A 23224-nucleotide genomic window follows, 5' to 3' on the forward strand; every position below is an offset into this window, starting at 1 on the left:
TGAACTTCAACTTTGACATTTCCCAGCCTTGTGACCCAACAGGGCATTTCCTTTCTCTGAGGCTCAATTTCCTTAATGTCAAATGTCAGAGACCTGGGATTGGAATCTGGCTTTGCGGGATCCCTGGGTGGTGCAGCGGTTTGGTGCCTGCCTTTGGCCCAGGGCGCGATCCTGGAGACCCGGGATCGAATCCCACGTCGGGCTCTCGGTGCATGGAGCCTGCTTCTCCCTCTGCCTGTGTCTCTGCGCCTCTCTCTCTCTCTCTCTCTGTGACTATCATAAATAAATAAAAAAATTAAAAAAAAAAAAAAAAGGAATCTGGCTTCGCCATTTCCCAAATCACAGGTACGACCAGTACACTACAGCTGCCAGCCAATGAGTAGATGTCTCTTTGGAGATGCATCATGGTAGTCTGGCAAGCTCATTTGTGTACACATCTCTGAATGTGAGCATTGCTGCACTTCCTTCCATGTACCTCTCCTGGGGAACGGGGCTGCCTGTGGACTCTTGGCAGGCCAGTTGGGTGTGAGGGTCTGGCTGTGAACAGGCTCTGAGCTGCATGGACCTAGGTGCATACATCTGGGCATATGCCCCCCCATGCAGGCTGCTCTGGGTGCAAATGCAGGTCCATTCCATCGGGGAGAATGAAGAAGTACTCTGGGTAGGATTCAAGGTGAACCTGGGAGGCATTTCTGGGGGATTCTACAGTGTGACAATGACTACAAATGTATATATACATAGGTAGCATTATGTAGGGAGAGGAGTAGAATCTAGAGAGGGAACTTGTCTTAAGCTGCCTTGTCAGAAGAAGAAAGTATTTTTTTTTACTTAGAGAGTATATTTATATGAGTGTCACTGGGGATGGGGGGAGGGGGCAGCACCAAAGAAGATTGCAGGGTCTCCCAGACACCTCTGAAAGTTGCTGCTGTGACTATGTGGCTCTGGATTGTCTCCATGGGATTTGACCTATGGACCTCAGTTTCCTCTTCTGTGAAATGGGAACAGCAAAATTGCACCCACCTAATAGGGCCAAAGTGGAGATTAAATGAGAAAATGCTTTCAAAGCACATAGAGTCAGTGCCCAGATCACAGTCAGTGGCAATTATCATTAACTTCTATTAATATGGCAGTGATTCTTACTTGCTGCTTTTGAGAAAGATTCATTAAGCACCTGCTTGGTGCCAGTGCTTTACTTATAGTGCCTGGTTTTTCAAACGTCTGGATCTCTTCGAAACAGGTTCATTGTCTATATACTTTTTTCTGATGAGGAGACTGGATCTCAAGAGCAAAGCACGAGGTCACAAAGGCAGGAGCCAGCCCAGGCAGGATCCAAACCCAGGTCCCTGCTAGTACCTCACACCCGGCTGAGATTTCTCATACCCGCTAAATCTGAGGCTCCGCCTCCCCTCCCACTGCCAGACCTCAGAGCTCCCCAGGTGGGAGGACTCCAAGTCTAGGGGCTGATGAAGAAAGGGCCCCGGTAGGGGTATGTGTGTGTGTGTGTGTGGGGGGGTGTTTCCTGGATGTGAGAATGGAGGGGGGTGGGAGCTGAGTATCCTGGGTTCTGGGAGAAGTGACTGAGGTCCCAGACTTTTCCATGTGAGAGAAGAGGGGCTGGGGGCCAGGACCTCTGGATCCTGGGGGAACAGAGGGTCACGATCCTAGACAGCTGGATCTTCCACTGTGTAAGAGAGCTGGGTGTCAGACGCCTCGGTCCCGGGAAATCTCCCTCCTTCCTCACTGTGGCCGCGCGACTTCGGCTTTCAAGCCGCAGGTTCAGAGGGGAGGAAGGAGGGGGTGCAAGGGGAGGAGCCGCGGACCTGCGCCAGGGGAGGGGGGAGGAGCCGAGCGAGCACCGCGGCGGGCGCGCGGGGCTGCGGCGGCGGCGGCGGCGGCAGCGGCTCGGGGTGAGTCCGCTCCTCCCCCCTCCCCCTGCCCTAGCCCCCGCCCCAGGCCGAACCTGGGGGGCGGCCCCAGCGCGTGGAGGCGGGGGTAGGTGCAGAGGCGCGCGGATCTCCCGCCCGAGAGTGCGGGTGCTGCAGCACTCGCTGGCCGCCCCGGGGGAGGGGCACGTGGCCCTAGAAGGGGGGTCCCGAAGACACCTAGGTGTACCCCTACCTCGCCCACCGATCCGCCGGGCGTGGGGATCGTTTACCCACTCCATGGCCCCTGAGGACTTAAGACTCCGCGACCTCTCGAGGTCCAGGACATCATTCTTCCACCTTGCAGCGCCTTGGGACCCCGGTATCTCATAACCCCCCCACCTCCAAAAAAATTCCCATCCTCTCTGCAGCCGGGAGAGGCACTAAGGACTTCAACTCCCAGCAGCCCATGCAGCGCCAGGTCTGTGAAGTCTTAGCCGTGCTGGCGCAAGGCCTGCTGGGAATTGTAGTGTCTAAGCTCAGCGGGAGCTGGGGCCCCGGAGGTGGGAGGGGGTGGCTGAACCTCCTGGGGGTCGCCTGGGGTCGAACAACCAGTCCCAGAAGGACAATACGTGAAGCTCGGACTGAGCTTTTTCTCCTGGCCACGGCCTCCAGATCCGGCTCCTCCTCCCACCACCTGGCGCGTGGGGACGGGTCCGCAGCCCCTTGTCCGCCCTACAACCCCCATGGGCTGCCGCCAGCCGCCGCCTCGGCTGCCACCCAGGACACAGCAGGGATAAGCGCAGGTGAGTCTGACCATGCCTGTCTCGGAGTCCCTGGCCTTCTGCAATACCCCCCACGACACCTGTCCATCTGTGAGCTCTGGTCTGTCCATCCCTAATTTCTCCCTGCACTCTCCTTCCAGTCCATCTCTGATGTCTGGCTCCAAACCATGTGTGGCTAATTCCCCTTCTCCCCACATCCACCTCTTCCTCCCGGTCCTCTCTCTTTTGTGCCCCCGCCCCCATCCAACCTTCCTTCTGCACCCTTGTCTGTCTGCCCAGCCCTCCTTTGTATCCGTTTGCCCATCTGTGGTTCCTGGCCATTGTCTGTCCATCTGTCCTTTCTTTCTGCACCTCATCCATTCTTCCAACCACTGTTTCCTTTTCAAAGATATTTCTGTCCTGGCGCTTACACTGTTCTTCTGTCCGCCCATCTCTCACACTCCCATAAATTACACACCAGTCCATTCTTCATGGCTTGTCCATCCCAAATCTCAATCCTTGACTTTCCCTTTACCTGTCTGTTCATCTGTCCCTCTATCCTGGGCCCCATTTTGCCCTTCTCAGTATCTCTGCCTCCCCTCCCCATATCTCTCCCTCTTTCAACTTGGTCCCCATCTCTGCCCTCTGCATCTTCCGTCCTGCCCCAGCCACCACCACCCGCAACTGGTTCTTATCTCTCTAACCCAGTCTCTCCCTCTCTCTTGGTCCTCTGTTTGTCTACCTGGATCTGGCCTCCTTCCTGTTCCTCGAATCCGCCAAGCCCTTGCTCATGCTGTTCCTGCTGCTCTGGATGCTTTTCCTCACTCCAGCCCCACCACCCACTGCCCATGGCCAGCTTCACCTTGTCCTTCAGATCTCAAAGAGCCCCCCACCAGCCCACCTCCTGCTCCCTTTGTGACATATCCTCCAGCTATTTCTTTTAGAGCACTTCTCACAGTGTGAGCATGTCTTGTTTGTTTATGGGTGTTTGTTGACTTGTTTACTACGTGTCTCCTCTCACTGGATTGCAACACCAGGAAGTCAGGAAATGTGTGGGGTTCCTTCTCTGCTGGATCTGCAGCAGCTGGCACAGAGCCTGGCATGTAGTTGGTGCTCAATGAATATTTGTCGAATGCACGAGCGACAAACGGCTGTCCCCTCATCTGTGCATGGCTGAATTCCGTCTGTGCACCCCTAATCTCTGTCTCCTTGTCTGTCCATCCCTTTATTGTGCATCCTGAATCTCTGCTCCTTGAATTGGGCTTCCTAGTCTCTTTCTCTTTGTCTGTTTTTCCCTATTCTCTGCCTCTTGTCCCTTCACACTGATCTCTGTCCCCTTGTTTGTCCAACCCATTGCTGTCTTCTTGCCTGCACACCGAATTTCAGCCCTCCTGTCCATCTGCCCCTAATTTCTTCTTGCCCATCCCTCCCTAATCTACATCCCCTTGTCCATCTACTCCCAATCTCTGTCCCCTTGCCTATCCTTCCTTTTCTTTCTCTTTTTATCTCTTATCCACCCCTCTCTCAATCCCATTCCCCATCTGCACCCTTGCCTGGCCCGTTCCAAGCACAGAACCCACCGGCTACCATGTCAGGAGACTACGAGGATGACCTCTGCCGGCGGGCACTCATCCTGGTCTCAGACCTCTGTGCGCGGGTCCGAGATGCCGACACCAGTGACAGGTGCCAGGAGTTCAACGACCTGCGAATTCGAGGCTATCCCCGGGGCCCAGATGCAGGTCAGCATCCCCCAGCTGTCTCGGCCAGCCCCCTGTGTATCCTACATTCAGTATTTTCAGAAATTTCGAGCAGACCTGCTCAGTCTTCTGTTCCCTAGGTGGCCATGGCCAATCCCTCTTACAGTCTCGCCTCCATCCTGCCTGCTGCTGGTCCCCCCAACCTTTCATCTAAGGAGAAGGAGCTGGGTGGGCCATTTGACCCCTGATCTTTTGGGTTTGGCCCTCTGAGCCTCTTGCCCACTGCCCACCCCCAACCCCCAGCCACATACCTATCCCCTTCACATATATTTTGTAAATTTTGCATAGTGTTTAAAGGCTTAGGCTCTTTAGTCAGGCTGTCTGACTTGTCTGGCTTTAAATCCCACCACCCCTACTTATTAATGGGTGACTTTAGGCAAGTAACACTTCTTCTGTGCCTCAGTTTCCTCCTGAAAATGGAGATAATAAAAGTGACTACCTCCTAGGGCAGCTGAGAGACTAAATGACAGAACACATGTGAAGTACCTAGAACAAGCTGGGCACACGGTGGTCATTCAATAAATTCTGGGATGTGCTTATTGAGCACTGATTGTGTACCAGACAGCATGCAAGGGCCTTGGCATATTTCATCAACTACTCACAATGATCCTATGTGGTACCTATAATCCCCATTTTCAGTGGGGGGAAAAGACCCAGAAAAGTGAAGTGACTTGCCCAAGGTCACCCAACTAGGAAGCTGCGGGGTTCTGAGAGCAAGCAAATATTATGAGTGCCCTTGTCCAGTTGAGGAACCCCAAGGAAGCATGTGCTGAGAGGTTATAATGACAGTCACACTGGCTGAGTGCAGGGCAGGGCTCAGCACCTCATGTGCAGGATGTCCAGGGACAGGGATGAGGAATGAGGTTCAGAGAGAGCCATGGTTGCTTGCTTAGAGTCTCGCAACCTGTAAGCAAAAGAGCCAGATTTGACCCCAGGAAGTCTAGTATACTATCATCATTTGGGGGGTCCCAAGTCCACCCTCAGTTTCAAGGATTCCCTGGAAGGACTCACAGAAAAGCTGTTATACTGATTATTATGTTGCATTACAGCAAAAGGATGAAGGTTAAAATCAGTGAAGGGAAAGATACATAGAGTAGGGTCCAGGCAAGACCAGGTATGAGCTTCCAGTCTTGACTTCCTAGACATGGCTGATGACTGACTGCCTGTGTGGCTAACTCTGACTTCCAGCCCCTCCAGAGGCCGAGTTGATATGGCATGTCACGGCCCTGTACCCCTGCATCAATCACATTGTTACCCAGACCATCTGGCATGGTTCAAGGTTCCTCAGGTAAACAAAACCACTTTCAGGCAGGACATTCCAAGGGCTTAGAAGTTCCTTCCCAGGAGCCGATCAAGGGCCAAACATTTCTTGGGCAAGGTTCATCTTTTCCTGCACAACTACACCACCTTGCCAAGCCCAAAAGTCTCCCCAGACCAGGCAGACAGGAATGAGAAATCCATCAGAGTTTGAAGGATTGATGTTTTGACTTGGAGAGGGTCTGGGTCAGGCTGATGTTAGGGGAAAGCAGCTGATTTTTCCTCTCCTCTTCTCTGCCTTGCCCTCCCAAATGGCCCCAGGCCCCCTTCTCTTAATTCTTCCCATGTTCAGGAAGCTGGAAAGCCCTGGCTTTGCTTTTTAGCAGGTCTCGAGAACTCTAAGCAGATGTGGGTCACTTGGAAAGGAGCACCCTAAGGGGTGGGAGGAGGTAGGAAGTTCAGAGTTCTGTGCCTGCCTGTTGTATGGTCCAGTAGGATCACTTCCTCTCTCTGAGAGCCTCGCCATCCTCATCCGTAAAATGGGATAAGTCATAGTGCCTTGGGGATTAACACCAGGGACTGCTGACTTAGGTTCACTGGTCAGTTCAGGCCCGGAGGCATCCCCTCGCCACCCAGAATTGCCTGCAGTGACAGGATACAGCCATCCCACTCAGCTGTCCTTGCTGTGAATAGCTCAGATACCTGCTCCTTCTCCCCAGCTGCCATAACCTATAGTCTATACAGGGCATGTGTTTCCCCTGTGTTCTATCTCGCTGAGACCCAGGAGTCAATCCCAAAGCAAATTCACACTTCTTGGGGAAAACCAATTCCTGGTACCACGTATTGAAATGAACCGGAAATCTTTGGTTCAAGAACTGGGCTGTCCCTGGGTCTCTCTGGAAGGCACATCAGCACACAGTAAGCATTCAGAATGTGTCAGCTGTGGTGGTGGTGGTGATGGATATGCTTGGTGGCAGCAACAAGACTTGTTAGCCTAATAAAAATCTATGTCAGAACTACCATTTATTAGGGAATATTGAAGTGTAGCAGCACAAGAAGACCTTGGGTTGGGGAGCTAGGCACTCCAACACAAATTCTAACTCCATGGCTGATGGCTGTGGGACTCTGTACAGGAGACTTTGTGTCTCTTCACCTCAGTTTCCTTTTGTGGAAAACAGGCATAATAATGTTGCCAATCTCCTCTGGTGCCTGTCAGGCATAAGTAAGCTAATACCAATAAAGCACTTATGTGCCTGAAACATAGTAACCACTCAATGAATATCTGCCTTTACCTTCTCCTGCTATGCATTTATGTGGGCATTTACCTCTTGCACTCCTTAATACCACTGTAAGAGGCAGGGCTGATTTTTCCTATTTGGCATATGGGGAATGTAAGGCTCAGAGTGCTTAAGATGTGTTCCCGAGGCCACACAGCCAACAGGTTTGAACCCTGACCTGCCTAACTGGGTCACACAGTCTCCTCTTTCCTTGATCATCTCTGAGCATTTGGGGGGGACATTTGTGGTGTGTCCTCTTATGGGGGGCTGGCAGGAGCAGCTAGTGATTAAGAATCAGATCTAAAGACAGATTTGCTACTCTTTCAAACCCCAGATCTGTCATTTACTACCTGTGCAGCATAATACAAGTCACTCAACCTGTCTGTGCCTCAGTTTCCTTATTTTTAAAATGGTTATATAGAGACACCAACCTTGTGGGGTTGTGGAGCTTAAGTAACGTATGTAAAGCACTTAGGACAATGCATGGGAAATGCTAAAGGCTAGCTCTTTGGGGACAGCAGTGGGAGGATGAACTCTGACCCCACCCTGACCCCTGACCTTTATCCTCACTCTCTCCAGACATCTCCGTGAGCCTGCTGTCGGTCATCGTGACATTCTGTGGCATTGTCCTTCTGGGCGTCTCCCTCTTCGTGTCCTGGAAATTGTGCTGGGTGCCCTGGCGGGACAAGGGAGGCTCAGCAGTGGGCGGGGGCCCCCTGCGCAAAGACCTAGGCCCTGGGGTCGGGCTGGCAGGCCTGGTAGGTGGCAGTGGGCACCACCTGGGGGCTGGCCTGGGTGGCCATCCTCTGCTGGGGGGTCCGCACCACCATGCCCACACCGCCCACCATCCGCCCTTCGCTGAGCTTCTGGAGCCAGGCAGCCTGGGGGGCTCTGACCCCCCTGAGCCCTCCTACTTGGACATGGACTCGTATCCAGAGGCTGCGGCAGCTGCAGTGGCCGCTGGGGTCAAACCAAGCCAGACATCTCCTGAACTGCCCTCTGAGGGAGGCGCAGGCTCTGGGCTGCTCCTGCTGCCCCCAAGTGGTGGGGGCTTGCCCAGTGCCCAGTCGCATCAGCAGGTCACAAGCCTGGCACCCACCACCAGGTGAGACAGGCTACTGGGCTGGGGATCCACTCTGAACTTCTGTTCCTCCTCTGTCTCTTTCCCAGATATGGTTTTCCTGAGCCCTGCAAGAAGAGAGGCCTGGAGGTCCTGAGTCTGAGTCCTGGGGCAGGAGGGGCTTGGGGGATGGACTCCTAGGTCCTGGGGACAGAGGAGGCTAGGACAGGGTCTGAGGGAAGAGGAGCCTAGAAATCTGGACTCTGAGATTCAGAGGGTATATAGGACTCTGGGGTCAGGAAGGTAGAGGAGAATGAAGATTAGACCCCTGAGGTTCTGAGACACAAAGCAATTCATCTCTTTCGCTCTAAGCCAGGATTGGTGGTGGGACCTGGAGTTCATTTTTTCTGTATTCCTCATTCTGCACATGTATATCAAGCATCTAATGTGAACCAGACTTGAGCTGGGTGTTGGAAAAACAGAAGTGAGCATGGCAGATAGACTCTGCCTTCATGCCACTTAACAATCCAGGGCAAGCGAGTTCCCAAAGAGGCTGTCCTGGCCTAGCCAGGCCAGCGTGGCAGCAAAGTAGCTTAGAAAGCCACAGCTACGGGAGTCTGAGGAGTCGCTGATCTGGTCTGGAAGACCAGACCGATCTGGAAGGTTGGGGCCTTCCAGAGGCAGAGGTGTCGTGGCTGAGACCTGCAGAGTGAGGAAGAGTTGGCCAGGCACAGAGATTGGGGTGTGAGCTGGGCATTCCAGGAAGAGACAGCCGCTCGTGCAAAGGCCAGAGGGGAAGGAGGTCACAGTGCATTGTGGGAACTGCCAGCAGTCACTGTGGCCTGAAAGTGTGAAAAAAGAAATCTAGGGGAATGTGGCTGCAGATGTGGGCAGGGCCAGACCACATGGGGCCTTGAATGCTGGGCTCAGGAGCTGGGGCTTTGTCCTGGGGGCACTAGGGAGTCACAGAGGGCTGTGAGCAGGAGGGGCAGGGTCAGTTCTGGGTGTAGAAAGACCTCTCTGTGGTCACACAGGGGAAGGACTAGACTGGAGGTTGATAGCCCAGGCAGGAGAGGATGAGGCTAAGCTGAGATTATGGGCACGGGGAAGAGAAGATGAGGTAAAAGGAGTCAGAGGGCAGGAGAGGTGAGACTTGGGATTGATGGCTGTGAGTAGGAGGAGTGGGAAGAGGTACAGAAGGCACACAGAGGATCTAGAGGATCAGAGGATCCAGGAAGAGGAGTGGGTTTGGGGGAGCCCCTGAGCTTATCTGGGTCTTGCTGAGTATGAGGGACCTGGGGCAGCGTCCAGGGGGCAACTGCCCTCACAGGGATTGTCTTGGGCCCCACACGGTCATGGGAGAAGGTGTTCTCATCCCAGGCCCTGGGACTCATGGGGTTCATGGGAGATATAGTTTGGGGTCTCCAAGGAGGCCTTCCAGAGGTGGATAGATACAAGAGTTTGAGTTCTCTCCCCTCTCCCATTGTACAGATGGAGAAACTGAGGCTCAGAGGGTGTTAAGGACCTGTTCAGAGTCACCCTGGGAGCAAGGAGTGGCCAGGGGATCTGTAGCTGAAGGAGCCTCCCCCACTGCATCCCCTTCCACGGCTAGAGCCTTCCCACTCCCCCCAGCCCTGTGCCTTCCCCTCAACATATCTGGGGCTGCTGTGTCCAGTGGTGGCTGCCAAGCACTGCCCACCACTAGGGGCCCCATCACGTGGATTTCACCCCAGGTGTGATGGTCCATGCAGGAGAAGGCAGATGAGCCGGGGCCACAGAGGGGACAGGGAAATTTGGGAGGGGGAGGGACAAGCTTTGAGAGGAAAGGAGGTGAGAATGGCTCTGGTGTGTGACCTGCAGATGTAGGTGGAGCACTGGGAAGCAGGAGGGGGAGCAGGTTGGGGAGGAGGTATGGAGCCTGGCAGGGGGTCTGGTGGACAGCCCAGGCTGGGGGTCGATCCAGGCTGGAGCTCAGGATATAGATTTAGCAGACATGGGGCTCTTTTTTTTTTTTTTTTTTTTTATATTTTATTTATTTATGACAGATACAGAGAGAGAGGGGCAGAGACACAGGCAGAGGGAGAAGCAGGCTCCATGCACCGGGAGCCCAATGTGGGATTCGATCCTGGGTCTCCAGGATCACGCCCTGGGCCAAAGGCAGGCGCCAAACCGCTGCGCCACCCAGGGATCCCCAGACATGGGGCTCTTGCTGGGTGTGGAGACCTGGGATGCAGATGGGTGTGTCCAGGGAAAGCATGTATGTGAGAGAGGGGAGAAGCAGCCAAGGGAGCTGAGGGGTAAGCTCTGGGCTTCCAGAATGTCCCACACACACTTATGGACAGTGCAAAAGGGACTTGAGAAAAGACAGGCCAGGTGGAGTGAGGGTGAGGTGGGAGAGGTGAGACTGGGTGGGGAGATTTGAAGAACAAATGAAAATTCAGGAGGTTTGGGTGGTGTGGGCCCCAGGGGTCCACAAAGAACTTATTCTGGGTCACGCACTTGAGGTCAGGAGGAGACTTCTGGAAGTTGGTGCATAAGCAGGTCCTAGCTGGAGCTAGCTTAAAGATGGGGATACCCTCTCCCAATACAGGTGGAGAAACTGAGGCTCAGAGAGTGCAAGTGGCTTGCTCAACGTCATAGCAAGCAAAGGTGGGGTGTCTGTGGCCATTTGGGTGAGGTCCTTGGGGAAGAGGCAGGGAGAAGTCTCTCAGGTCTTCAGATGCTGCCAAAGACTCCAGCTGGTGACCCCCTTTGTGTTTCCCCCTCTGCACAGGTATCCCGCCCTGCCCCGGCCCCTCACCCAGCAGACCCTGACCCCCCAGCCGGACCCTGGCAGTGAGGAGCGGCCGCCTGCCCTGCCCTTACCCTTGCCGGGTGGTGAGGAAAAAGCCAAACTCATCGGGCAGATCAAGCCGGAGCTGTACCAGGGGACAGGACCAGGCGGCCGGCGCGGCGGAGGGGCCCCCGGCTCGGGGGAGGCAGGCGTGGGGGCGCCATGCGGCCGCATCAGTTTCGCCCTGAGGTACCTCTATGGCTCAGACCAGCTGGTGGTGCGGATCCTGCAGGCCTTGGACCTCCCGGCCAAGGACTCCAACGGCTTCTCAGACCCCTACGTCAAGATCTACCTGCTGCCAGACCGCAAGAAAAAGTTCCAGACTAAGGTCCGGAGCAAGGGTCCAGGACATCCCGAGGAGGGGGCGGGGTCGGACTCCGGGGTTTGAGGGAGCAGGAGCTGGGCCCCGGCTCCTGGGTCTGAGGGAGGAGGCTGGGGGCCTGGACTCCTGGGTCCTTTGGAAGCGTGGTTGAAGGGTATGGTGTCTGTCTGCCTCCCTCGCCCACCGGCTCCAGGTGCACAGGAAGACTCTGAACCCCGTGTTCAACGAGACATTCCAGTTCTCAGTGCCCCTGGCTGAGCTGGCCCAGCGCAAACTGCACTTCAGCGTCTATGACTTTGACCGCTTCTCGCGGCACGACCTCATCGGCCAAGTGGTGCTGGACAACCTCCTGGAACTGGCTGAACAGCCCCCGGACCGCCCACTGTGGAGGGACATCGTGGAGGGCGGCTCGGTCAGTGGCCCCTGCACCCCTCTTCCTGGGGCCCCCTGACCCCTCAGTTTTTTACCTCCTTGCCCTTGGACTTCGTAACCTTCTAGCTTCCTGACCCAGGCTTTTTTTTTTTTTTTTTTTTTTTTTATTTTAAGATTTTATTTATTTTTGACACGCACGCAGAGAGAGTGAGACAGAGACAGGAGCAGGCTTCATGCAGGGAGCCTGATGTGGAACTCCATCCTAGGTCTCCAGGATCGTCCTGGGCTGAAGGTGGTGCTAAACTGCTGAGCCACCCGGGCTGCCCTGACCCAGGCTTTTTAAAAGTTTATTTTATTGCAAAATATTTCAGAGATACAAGCAAAGTGTAGAGATTGATATAATGGACCCCCATCTCCCCAACACCCCATCAAATATTGACATCATGCCTGGACCCCAGATCTCCCAGCTTCTGACCCCCTTTTACATCCGATAACAATTGAGAAAATTATAACAGACACCCATGTACCCATCAGCCACTTTATCATAATGTCATGCTGTGACCCCCATGACTTTTGCCCTCTGACCCCAGATTCCTGACCCTCCAACTTTCTGACCCCAGAGGTCCCAGCTTTTGTTTTTCTGACTTCCTTCACCTTCCAACCTTCACCTTGGGGCTTGGCAGTTCCCAAGCTTCCCAAACCCCCAGCCCCTCTGATCTCAGAACATTTTATGTTTCAAACGCCTGACCTCCAGATATAATCTCATCCTCTGGTCTCCACCTGAATCCTGATAGCCGGAACCCCCAAGCCTCAGACATACTTGAATCCCCTATATCCTGACACCTCCCAGTTCTCCCCAGTCACCAGTTTGTGCCCAACACCCCATCCCCATCCCACCACACTAGCTCCCTTGCTCTTCCATCCAATCGCTCCCGGAGCCTGGCTCCTCCATGCTTACTGGGTGTCCTGACCCTCTCCCTGCCTCCATCCTGTCTCCTGCTTATGTGTGTCACATCTCTCTCTCATCACTGGAGGTCTTCACTCATCCATCCATCCATCCATCCATCCATTCCTTAAACAACTGGCTTTTTTGTTTCAGGATCAGGACCCGGGGACCCCAGACAGTCCTCAGGAGCCCCAGGTCCAAGCTGTCAGTTTGCTGTCAGGGGCAGTGACTGGGGACTCCAGGGACCTGGGCTTCGGTCAGTGTGGCTGTCAGGCCAGGGGCCCAGATGAGGCTAAAGGACCGGGCTGGGCAGGTCAGAGGTCCCGGCTAGTTCAGCTCTGGCTCCAGGTCCCTATGTGTGTGCTGATGTGGGAGGCTCTGTCTCATTTGTAGTTTCGCTGAGGATTGGTGTGTCTCCTATGCTCCCCAAGACTGACTTCTCAGGGTCTGCCACACTGGACCCCTGTCCCTTATCTGCTCTGTGCAGGTCTCTCTGTGTGTGTGTCTCTCTCTTCTCTGGGTCTTTGCTCTTCCCCCCACCTCATTCTGGGTCTCTATCACTGTCTGGGTCTCCATGCCCTCCACCTAGTCTCTCCCCATGTCTCCAGATCTCCTGCACCTTGGGAGCTTTGACATGCCCCCCACCCCGACTCTGTCTCTCCCTCTGGGTCTCTGTCCTTCTTTCTTCCTGTACTTGTCTCTCTGGAAGTCTGTTCTGCTCTCTCTCACTTTCTGTTGGAGCAGCATTGTCTCTGGGTCTCTATGCCCCTCCTCTGGGTCTTCTTTTTCTTTTTTCTTTTTTAAAGATTTTTGTTTATTCACTTGACAGAGAGAGCACAAGCAGGGGGAGTAGGAAAGGGAGAAACAGGCTCCCCACTGAGCAGAGAGCTCAACCTGGGTTTGATCCCAGGACCCCCAGGATCACAACTCAAGCCAAAGGCAGACTCCCAACCAACCAAGTCACCCAGGTGCCACTAGGTTTTCTTACTTTACGATTCTATGGGTTTCCTTTTCTAACTGTATCTTTCAGGGGCCAGGTCCCTGTCACAGTTTATTTCTCACTGTGTTCTTCTCTCTCTTTCTCTCTGGCTCTTTGCTGCTCTCTCTCCACACTCATGCCTATTACAATTTTCCCTACAGAACAAATAGGATTTGCTGGTGGCAGGCAGCTGTGGCCAGGGAGTTATCAGGTCAGATTGGCCAAGTCAGATTGTTAAGTGAATTGGAAACCTGAGTCCTGGAAATCCAGGAGGAGAGCTGGAAGCTCCAGATGGGAGAGAACGTGAGGGAGAGATTGGGGGGATGGGGGACTGAGGCAGGGTATTGCTGAACCCCTTTCTCCAAACTTCAGGAAAAGGCAGATCTTGGGGAGCTCAACTTCTCACTCTGCTACCTCCCCACGGCCGGTCGCCTCACCGTGACAATCATCAAAGCCTCTAACCTCAAAGCGATGGACCTCACCGGCTTCTCCGGTGGGTTCCAGGAGTTGCTGGGACCTGAGGGAGGAGTGTCTGGGGCCTGGACTCCTGGGTCTGAGGGAGGAGTGTGGGGGCCCATGCTCCTGAGTCTGAGGAGTACAGGGACAGGACCCCTGGGTCTGAGGGAGGAGCAGTGTGGGGTCCAGATTCGGGTCTGAGGGAGGAAGTCGAGATTCACTGCTCTTGATGCCCGCCCCCAGACCCCTACGTGAAGGCCTCTCTGATCAGCGAGGGGCGGCGTCTGAAGAAGCGGAAAACCTCCATCAAGAAGAATACGCTGAACCCCACATACAACGAGGCGCTTGTGTTCGACGTGGCCCCGGAGAGCGTGGAGAGCGTGGGGCTCAGCATCGCGGTGGTGGACTACGACTGGTGAGGGGCGTGGCCCGGGCGGGCGGGTGGCCCGGGGGTGGGGCCGGACCTGCCCCCTCCCGCCTCGGCTGCTCACAGCCCTCCCCGCTCCCCCAGCATCGGGCACAACGAGGTGATCGGTGTGTGCCGCGTAGGCCCGGACGCCGCTGACCCCCACGGCCGCGAGCACTGGGCGGAGATGCTGGCCAACCCCCGAAAGCCCGTGGAGCACTGGCATCAGCTGGTGGAGGTGAGTGGGAGGCCACCCAGTGCCACTCGGCCCGCGGTTCGCGCGGAGCATCCGTCTTAGGCCCTGCGGCGTCAGACCACCCGGGTTGGAATCCGGGCTCTACCGACTCTAGCTGTGCGGCTTAGAGCACGTTACTTAACCTCTCTGTGTCTCAGCTTATTCTGCGTCGGAAATGGGGTTGTTAATAGCATTTAAAGTTGGATAGATGTGAGGATTCAGTGAGTTAATGCAGGATTAAGTGTCTGCCTCTCCATAAGGGCTCAGCAAGTGGTCAGCTACTCTTACTATTATTTCCCATGATGCTAAATGCAAAATAAATGGGAAAAACCGAGTGGTGAGATGCAGCAGGGTTGGGATTTTAGGGGTCTTGGTTTGGTTCGGTTTAAAGCAGGATATAATTGAAAATCAGTGGATTGTGGTTTACTGGGTGGGGATCAACATTTTTTTTCTCAATAAGAAAATGAAGTCAGGGATCCCTGAGTGGCGCAGCGGTTTGGCGCCTGCCTTTGGCCCAGGGTGCGATCCTGGAGACCCGGGATCGAATCCCACGTCGGGCTCCCGGTGCATGGAGCCTGCTTCTCCCTCTGCCTGTGTCTCTGCCTCTCTCTCTCTCTCTCTCTCTGTGACTATCATAAATAAATAAAAAATAAAAAAAAAAATAAAAAAAAAAAAAAAGAAAATGAAGTCAAAATAGAACAGAACATTTCACAGGGCAGCACCCATTGTAAAGATCATACTGTCAATTTTTTTTTTTTTTTTTTTTTTTGGTCTTGTGGATTATAGTCCAAAAGGCTTGGAAGTCTGGGAAGTAGAGGACATCTGGATGAGGGATGCGGGATGCCTTTTGGCTTAGGGCGTCCTGAAGGGCCTCTCAGTGGAGGTGACATTTAAACAGATGCTTGGAGATTGAGAAGGAAGGCGTTAGGTAAAGGCTTGGAGGTTAGGAGAAGCTCACAGGGAGAGAACACGGCTGGGCACGGCTTCCTCCTAAGCAAGAAGGAGCCAGGGCAGGCTCTGAGCCTGGAGCAGAGAGGGAAGGGGGAAGCCAGCAGATGACAGGAGGCCTATGGGTCACGGGAGAATCAGCTTGCTAATTTTTTAAAAACTAAAAATCATTTATGATCATCACAGAGTCAAGAGAAATTTTCAAACATGGCTATTCTCTCATTTGAAACCCCCCCCAAAAGGGACACCTGGGTGGCTCAGTGGTTGAGCGTCTGCCTTCCACTCAGGGTGTGATCCCAGGATCCTGAGATCAAGTCCCACATTGGGCTCCCCGCAGGGAGTCTGCTTCTCCTTCTTCCTGTGTCTGTGTCTCTCAAGAATAAATAAATGAAATCTTTAAAAAATTTTTTAAATTAAAAAGAAAGCAAAAAAAAATCACAGAAGTAGATTTTGAAAATATTATCCACGAATTGGCTGTTATTAAAGCTAAGAGAGTAAAATCACACTAAATTCTATTTAGAGGATAAATAAACATTTAAACTGAATGTAACATGAATTACAATACACATTACTCTTTGTTGTTTTTGATATTTTAGAAATTATTTTAAATTTCCAGAAAAAAATTAACCATAAAAAATAGATAAAAATAAGGCTGCTTATTTTTCCTTTTGTCTCGGGCTCTGATATGACATGGGACTGACCTCTATTTAAAATTTGATTTAACAAATCAAATTGGATTTTTTGGACTCATTTTGATTTTTAAAAATATTGCATTGTAGTCGTATTTCTCTTGATTGCTGAGTTGGGGGGCACTCGTGAAATTTGGCACCCCGGGTGAATTCCTCCAAGGCCTGACTATAGCTCAGCCTTGCTTTGGACTTTGCTTCCACTGGTGAGGGGGATTGTAAGCAGCAGAGCACAGAGCTCAAGTGTGAGTGTCGAAAAGACTCTGAGTCTATTTGGAGAGACAGATGCAGCTCTGCTTGTGCTGAGCAATGCTGGTTGCAGAGAGAGGAGTGGAACCCTGGCTGAGCGGGGGTCCTGACCCTGGCTTGTAGCTGATAGTGCCATAGTGCATGGCCCCAGAAGGTCTTTCTACCGCCAGCTCTGACCTTGCACCTTCTCTGCTCACTGCCGTCCCTGGCTCCCCAGAATCTCTAAAACAGTGTCAGCTTCTCTGAGGCTGCTCGGATGGTCTGCCCCATCAACCCTGCTGCCTCATATTCCCGGTGATTTTTTCTTTATGCCTCAGGGTCCCTGTCTATAGAATAGATCTGTAATATCAGCTGGCTCATCACTTCAGAGCTGAGTGGCAAAAAGCATTGTAAATAATGAAAACAGGTTTGATGTCTTATTATGTTGATCATTAGCGGTTGTCTTGCATCTCTATCCCTCATACCTGAAATTTCTGGATTTCCTTATTCAGGAAAAGACTTTGTCCAGCTTCACGAAAGGCAGCAAAGGATTGTCAGAGAAAGAGAACTCAGAGTGAGGGGTAAGGAACCCAGACCAGGGAAAGGAGGTTGGGGTCCTGGATTCCTGGGTCTGAGGGTGGAGGGGCCAGAGGATGGAGTGACAAGGGACTAGGATTCCTGGGTCCCTGGGGTGTCGATGGAGCTACAACAGGTCACGGGCCCTTTCTCTGCCATCACTGACATCTCCTCCCTGCCCCATCCCACAGGTCTGGCCAAGGCCCAGGATCGGACCAGGCCCCCTCAGGACCCCATCCCTTCCTGCCCGGACCGTGAATTCATCTCCTTGAAGCCATAACGTCCGAGCTGCGTGGTGCGGGGCAGCCCTGGGCCTGCCCGTCCTTCTACCCCGCTAGGTGTGAGGGTGGGAGGCAGGAGGGCCCAGCTCCCTGTTTCAGGGTGGGGGGCATTCAGTCTCCACTGTGTCTGTCTTTTCTTCCCCAGGGCTCCCCTTCCAGGCAAGGGGCCATGCATGTCTGGGGGACCCCAGCCCCCCAAACCCTTTGTCTTTCTGTCTCTTTGCTGTTTGTCCAAGATGGTGTCCTGACCTTTGTTCTCTCCGTGAATGTCAACAGACCAATCCTCCGTATTCCCCCAGACACACACACGCACACCTGTGTCTACTCTTTCTGTTCAACACTCCCTGCGTCTGGCCGATTTCCCCACTGCTGCTGCTACCAACACCAGAATAAACATATACCGTGGGTCTCACTCCACCTGGGACTCCTGTTCTCTCTGGGACTGGGAAGCTGGGTTGGAACATCATGGCTCTGGCTTCAGACAAATGTTTCATTCACTGGCTGGGTGACCTCTGGAAACTAAATCTTATCTCTCAGAGCCTTAGTTTGTAAATGTTAAATTTGACAGCAATGCTATGATTATAGGACACAAGATACAAACCAAACTATTGTAAGCCACAAACAGAACTGAAAGACCTTTGTACATGGTGAGTCTGAGCATCTAGGAGGACTTCAGGCATGGTTGGATCAAGGCGTTCAAGAGACTGCATTGCTCCTTAGGACTTCATTCTCAAGCAAGTCTTTGCAATAGTAATAAGATGGCCATTTGGCTCCAAGCTCATAATGCTGTGTCTGTTATGATGGTTTTAGCTGCATAAAACAGAATTCCAACAGAAAGAACTGAAATAATAGAGATTTCTTTTGCTTACATAAGAAATCGTTCAGGGACACCTGGGTGGCTCAGCAGTTGAGTGTCTGCCTTTGGTTTAGGGCGTGATCCCAGGATCTGGGATTGAGTCCCACATTGGGCTCCTTACAGGGAGCCTGCTTCTCCCTCTGCCTATATCTCTGCTTCTCTCTGTGTCTCTCATAAATAAATAAATAAATAAATAAATAAATAAATAAATAAAATCTTAAAAAAAAAAAAAAGAAATTTTTCAAAGAGACACAGTCCCAGTGTTAGTTCAGCTGCTCAACAACGTCAAACGCTGGGTTGACATCTCTGAGATTCGTTTTGCCTTCCCCTCACGAGTACAAACTGCAGCAACACCACGCATTATGTTCTTACATGGTGGCATCTAAAGCAGGAAATGTAGATGGGGCCACCCCTTATGTGTCCTCCCAGAACACAAATTATTTCTCATTTACCAGAACTGGGTTCAGTAGTCACTCTGAGTTGCAAAGCAACCTGGGAAAGTAACCATCTATGTGGGTTTTGCCAACGAGGCAGCACAGAGAGGAGAATGATTGTTGGGTAGGAAATTAACAGGACCCACTATTATCATCCTCAAGGTAGATACTTTCAGAGGAAACAAAACTGGGTTTCCCTTTCTCCCTGCCTCCATATCATTCAGGAAAAGAATTCTGATGGCTCCTGTTAGGGCCTTGGATGACCACTTCAGGCCAATCATATAGCCAGTTGGCAAGCTTGCTCTTGGCACCTCCTCCCATGAAGGAGTCCTCTTCCGCTGCTTATCTCGCTGGGACTGGCTCAGACCCCCTCAGGACCGCATCCCTTCCTGCTCAGCTGTGACTCATCTCCTGAAGTCATAAGGCTCTTTAGTAGAGAACATAGGGTTCCCTTATGTTCAACATAGGTCAACCCCAATAGAATCACATCGCAGTGGGCAGGTACAGTCCTTCAAAGTAGTAGATGTCTACTACATCCCACCCTTGGCTACTTGCATTAATTCACAGCCACTTGCTCATATAACCATTTCAAAAAATTCTACTATCAAAAATGGTACAACCACAGTATTAGTTTGCTATGGCTGCTGTAATGAATTAACCACAAAACTGCCCAGAAATTATGCTTTCGAAGTTCTGGAGACCAGAAGTCTGAAATCAAGGTGTCAGCAGAGTTGGGACTCTGGGACTCTGGGATCTTGTTCCATGCCTCTCTCTGAGCTCCTGGAAGTTGCTCTCAATCTTTGGCATTCCTTAGCTTGTAGATGCATCCCTCCAATCTCTGCCTCCATCTTCACCTTCACCTGTGTGTCTCTGGGTCTCACATCTCCCTCTGCCTTTCTCAGATCTCTCTCTTTTTTAGAGCATATACAGCATTGATCTTTTTTTTCATTGAACTCCAACTAGGGTTACATTTATTCTCTTTTCTCAGAGAGTGAAGAACACTTTTCAAACCCTAATAAATGTCAAGGTTATAAAGATACAATCCCATTTGTAAAGTTCTTCCAAAGATAAATAGGGCAGCCTATTAGCATCCACAAGAATTGCAAGTTAATTTTAACCTAATAAATATCCTGAAAATTCCCATAAGGAGACAGTCCATCATGCCAGAGGAACTTCTGCTTTAAATTAATGTCACACTCTACTGGTTTCTTGGGCATGCTGTTAGCTTACTTTTCTTGCAATCTGTGATGATGCCACTACCTTCTGCACGAGTTCATCTGGTACCCAAGTGAGCTCCAAAGTAAGACTGCCTCGTTTCAAATTCCTCCTCCACACATATTAGCTCTGTGACTTTGGGCAAAGTGTATAACCTCTCAATGCCTCAATTTCTTTCTGTAAGATGATAATGCCTACTTCACAAGAATGTTACCCAGAGTAAATGAAAGAATGCACACAAAACGCTTAGCACATACTTGGTGCATAGTAACATGACTCGAATGGTAGCCATTAATATTGATAACAATGATTATTATAATTGCTAATAATTATATTAGAGTATATTTGGGCATTAGGAATCTTCATAATCATTTGAATATTGACTGACTTAATATATGTGTCAGCTGTTCCAGAAGGCAGCAAGATGTTTCAGTGCAAGAAAGTGTAAATAGGAGAAGACAATTTTTTTTGCCACTTCACCTTGAATGAGTCTAACTTGGTTTCAATTGTCCCTGCACCATTTTTTTTCTGCCTTTCTTTTATAAGGACACCAATCATTGGGGTTATGGGTCACTCTTAATTCAGGATGATCTCATCTGGAGATCCTTGACTTAATTACATCTGCAAAGATCCATTTTCCAAATGAGGTCATGTTCACAGGTTCTGAGGGATGAGGACATGGTCATTGTCTTTTGGGGGCCACCATTCCATATGCTACATCCACCTTGAAGACCAACTTATCAGTTTCTTAGAAAGTCAACACAGACTTACCTTGTGGCTCAAATCCCAGTCCCGACTATTTACCCATGAGAAATAAAAGTGTATGTCCCCACGAATATTCACATCAACCTTATTCATAATAGCCTCAATCTGGAAAACTGGAAACAATTGAAATGTCCATCTTTGGGAATGGATAAACAAATTGTATACCCACAGGATGGATGACAAATCAGCAATAGAAAGAACTACCTACTGATGTGGGTAGCAGATAAATCTCAAAAACAGTATGTCTTGTGAAAAAAGCCAGACACAAAAGAGTACAAACAGTATGATTCCATTTCTGTGAAATTGTAGACAATGGAATACTAATCTATAGGAACAGAAATCAATCAGGGTTGCCTGGGGCTAAGGAAGTGGGGATGGGGGATTGATCACACACAGACACAAAGGAACATTTTGGGATCACGGAACTGTTCTGTTTCCTGACTATGAACGGGGGCATACACCATATACATTTGTCAAAACTAATTGGACATTACACTTAAAATTGAAGCATCAGGGATCCCTGGGTGGTGCAGCGGTTTGGCGCCTGCCTTTGGCTCAGGGCGCGATCCTGGAGATCCAGGATCGAATCCCACGTCGGGCTCCCGGTGCATGGAGCCTGCTTCTCCCTCTGCCTGTGTCTCTGCCTCTCTCTGTGACTATCATAAATAAATAAATAAACCAACATTTAAAAAAATAAAGTAAAATAAAATTGATGCATCAAAAGTCATTTAAGTGTGGTGAGATACACGTATCATAAAACTTATCCTAACCCTTTATAAGTGGACAGTTTAGTGTTAAGTCTATGTACATTGTTGTGCAACCAATCTCCAAAACTTTTTATCTTGCAGAATGGGAGCTTTATCCCCATTAAACAATAACTTCCCGTTCCCCCCTCCTCCTAGCGCCTGGCACCCACCACTCTACTTTCTCTATAAATCTGATTACTCTATATACCTCGTATAAGTGGAATTATACAGTACTGTCCTTCAATTTTAACAAACATACCACAATAATGCAAGATGTTAATAAGAGGGGGAACTAGAGGTAGGCTTGTGAGGGTGTAGGGAATTAAGGTAAAGGGTTCCTATACGGTATATGGTCTCCCCTAATGGCAAATGGGAACTCTGTACTTTTTGTTCAGTTTTTTCTGTAAGCCTAAAACTGCTAAAAAAAAAAAAAGCCAATTAATTTTTTAAATCATGGATAACACATGCCAGTTGGGCAAAAACAACAGCTGTGCATTATACAGGTCCTTAGCTGCAGTAGGTGTCCGCTCTAATAATAGTTTGCATGTCCGGGTTGCTTATGGAAACTAGAAGACGTAATAAAGGTGTTTCCTTTGCATACTTAAGTATTTGAGACCAAGGTCATTTATTATTCCTGGGCACACCGTTTGTCTCCTCCTCTGATAGCGGTCCCTAGGCCTGCCTTTCGACTTCGCCAGTGGAGAGATGTAGCCAATCAAGAGTGGTTCGCCTGTGACGTCACCAGTCACCAAGGTCTCCAAGGATCCAGCGCGCCGCGGCGCCCTCTGGCGGGGAAAGGGAGAGCCGGACCGGATCGCTGACTCCCGCAGGGAAGCCCGCCCGGTGCTACACACCTCATGCCCCCTGGTGACTCAAGTCACTTTGCGCCTCCACGTTGCCAGTGCTTGCGGGAGTAAGCCGGGCCAGGAGAGAGAAATGCTGAGGGGAAAGGAAGATAAAAATTCCCTGGCATCCAATGACATACAGGAATCCAATCAGATTAGCGGCTCCAACGAAACAGCGCAGGTGTCCAATTAGATCCCGCAGAGTTGCCATGACGACACGCTTCTCCGGAGGGTTTGCAAGGTCGGGGAGTTCGGGCGCTGAGCGCCACCTGGCGCCGGCCGACTCTTGGCCGCTCACGCCGCCGCCAACAACGCGGGGCAGAGCGTCCGTGATGTCACCAGTTGCCGAGCCGGGCCCGGAGCGCGTGACCGCCGGCGCGAGTTCGCGTGAGCTCCCGCGAGCCCGCAGACAGGTCGCGCGCACTTTCGCCAGTGCGTCGGCTGGTGCGCATGCGCTCGTGCTGCTGCTGCCTTTTTTTTTTTTTTTTTTTTTTTTAAGCGCGAAGCTAGAAAGGGCGGTAAAGGGCGGGAGGCGCGAGGCGCGAGGATACCCGCCACGCCGAGGGACCGAGGTACGCTCCTCTGCCCCAGGAAAGGCCTGCGAGGGGCTGTGGCCCCCCGTAAAACTCCTGTTGAGGGGCAGAGCCCCGGAAAGCTTGATGTCCAGAGGAAGACTGAGAGAAACGCGGCTCCACAGGGACAGGGACCTGCCACACACGCAAACCCGCGGGAGCAGAAGACGATCCACACATGTTAGGAGGCGAAGGAGAAGCCGGAGGCGGCAGAACAAGATGCTGAGGCGGCCAGGGGAAGGGCCCAGGGCCAGGCAGGCGTGACCGCGGTCAGGACCCTGGAGGGCGCCCGAGAACGGCAGCACAGAAGGACAGACAGAGACCACGACAGAGGGACAGCCAGCCATGACGAAGGCGACGGCTGCAGAGGCAGCGAGGACAGTGACCCAGACACAGAGATGGCGACAGGGCCACGGGGGCTGAGGAGACCTGAGACAAGACCCCCCTTCACGGGGGGTCTGGTCAGAGAGACCGGGGAGCTTGAGAAAGAAGAGAGCTAGACCAAGAGGATAGTGACAGAGACGGAGAGCAATGTCAGGGAGGGGG

General features: G+C 51.8%; 1 protein-coding gene and 1 long non-coding RNA gene across 5 annotated transcripts in view; one reads left to right on the top strand and one right to left on the bottom strand.

Annotated features, from left to right (window-relative positions):
- Nucleotides 1–1833: 1833 nt before the first annotated feature.
- SYT3 (synaptotagmin 3) lies at nt 1834–17662 on the top strand. 4 transcript variants are annotated; one of them, XM_077844228.1, is made up of 11 exons: nt 1834–1907; nt 2538–2668; nt 4200–4365; nt 7497–8022; nt 10751–11138; nt 11326–11544; nt 13802–13922; nt 14129–14300; nt 14397–14529; nt 16901–16969; nt 17156–17662. In XM_077844228.1, the coding sequence occupies exons 3-10, from the start codon at nt 4215–4217 to the stop codon at nt 16964–16966; spliced, it is 1776 nt and encodes a 591-aa protein (XP_077700354.1). In that variant the 5' UTR covers nt 1834–1907; nt 2538–2668; nt 4200–4214; the 3' UTR covers nt 16967–16969; nt 17156–17662. The 4 variants fall into 4 exon arrangements, with proteins under 4 accessions (XP_077700354.1, XP_077700364.1, XP_077700370.1 ...); XM_077844238.1 differs by having other exon boundaries at nt 1840–1907; nt 4013–4365; XM_077844244.1 differs by having other exon boundaries at nt 1840–1907; nt 4195–4365.
- A 162-nt stretch (nt 17663–17824) lies between these two features.
- Nucleotides 17825–23224, bottom strand: part of LOC144281323 (uncharacterized) — a 56164-nt gene continuing 50764 nt past the window's right edge. Inside the window, exon 6 of the long non-coding RNA XR_013349901.1 lies at nt 17825–18055. This is a non-coding gene — a long non-coding RNA (uncharacterized LOC144281323). The remainder of the gene's footprint in view (nt 18056–23224) is intronic.

The sequence above is a fragment of the Canis aureus genome, chromosome 1 (genome assembly GCF_053574225.1).
Source record: "Canis aureus isolate CA01 chromosome 1, VMU_Caureus_v.1.0, whole genome shotgun sequence".
Taxonomy (NCBI): domain Eukaryota; kingdom Metazoa; phylum Chordata; class Mammalia; order Carnivora; family Canidae; genus Canis; species Canis aureus.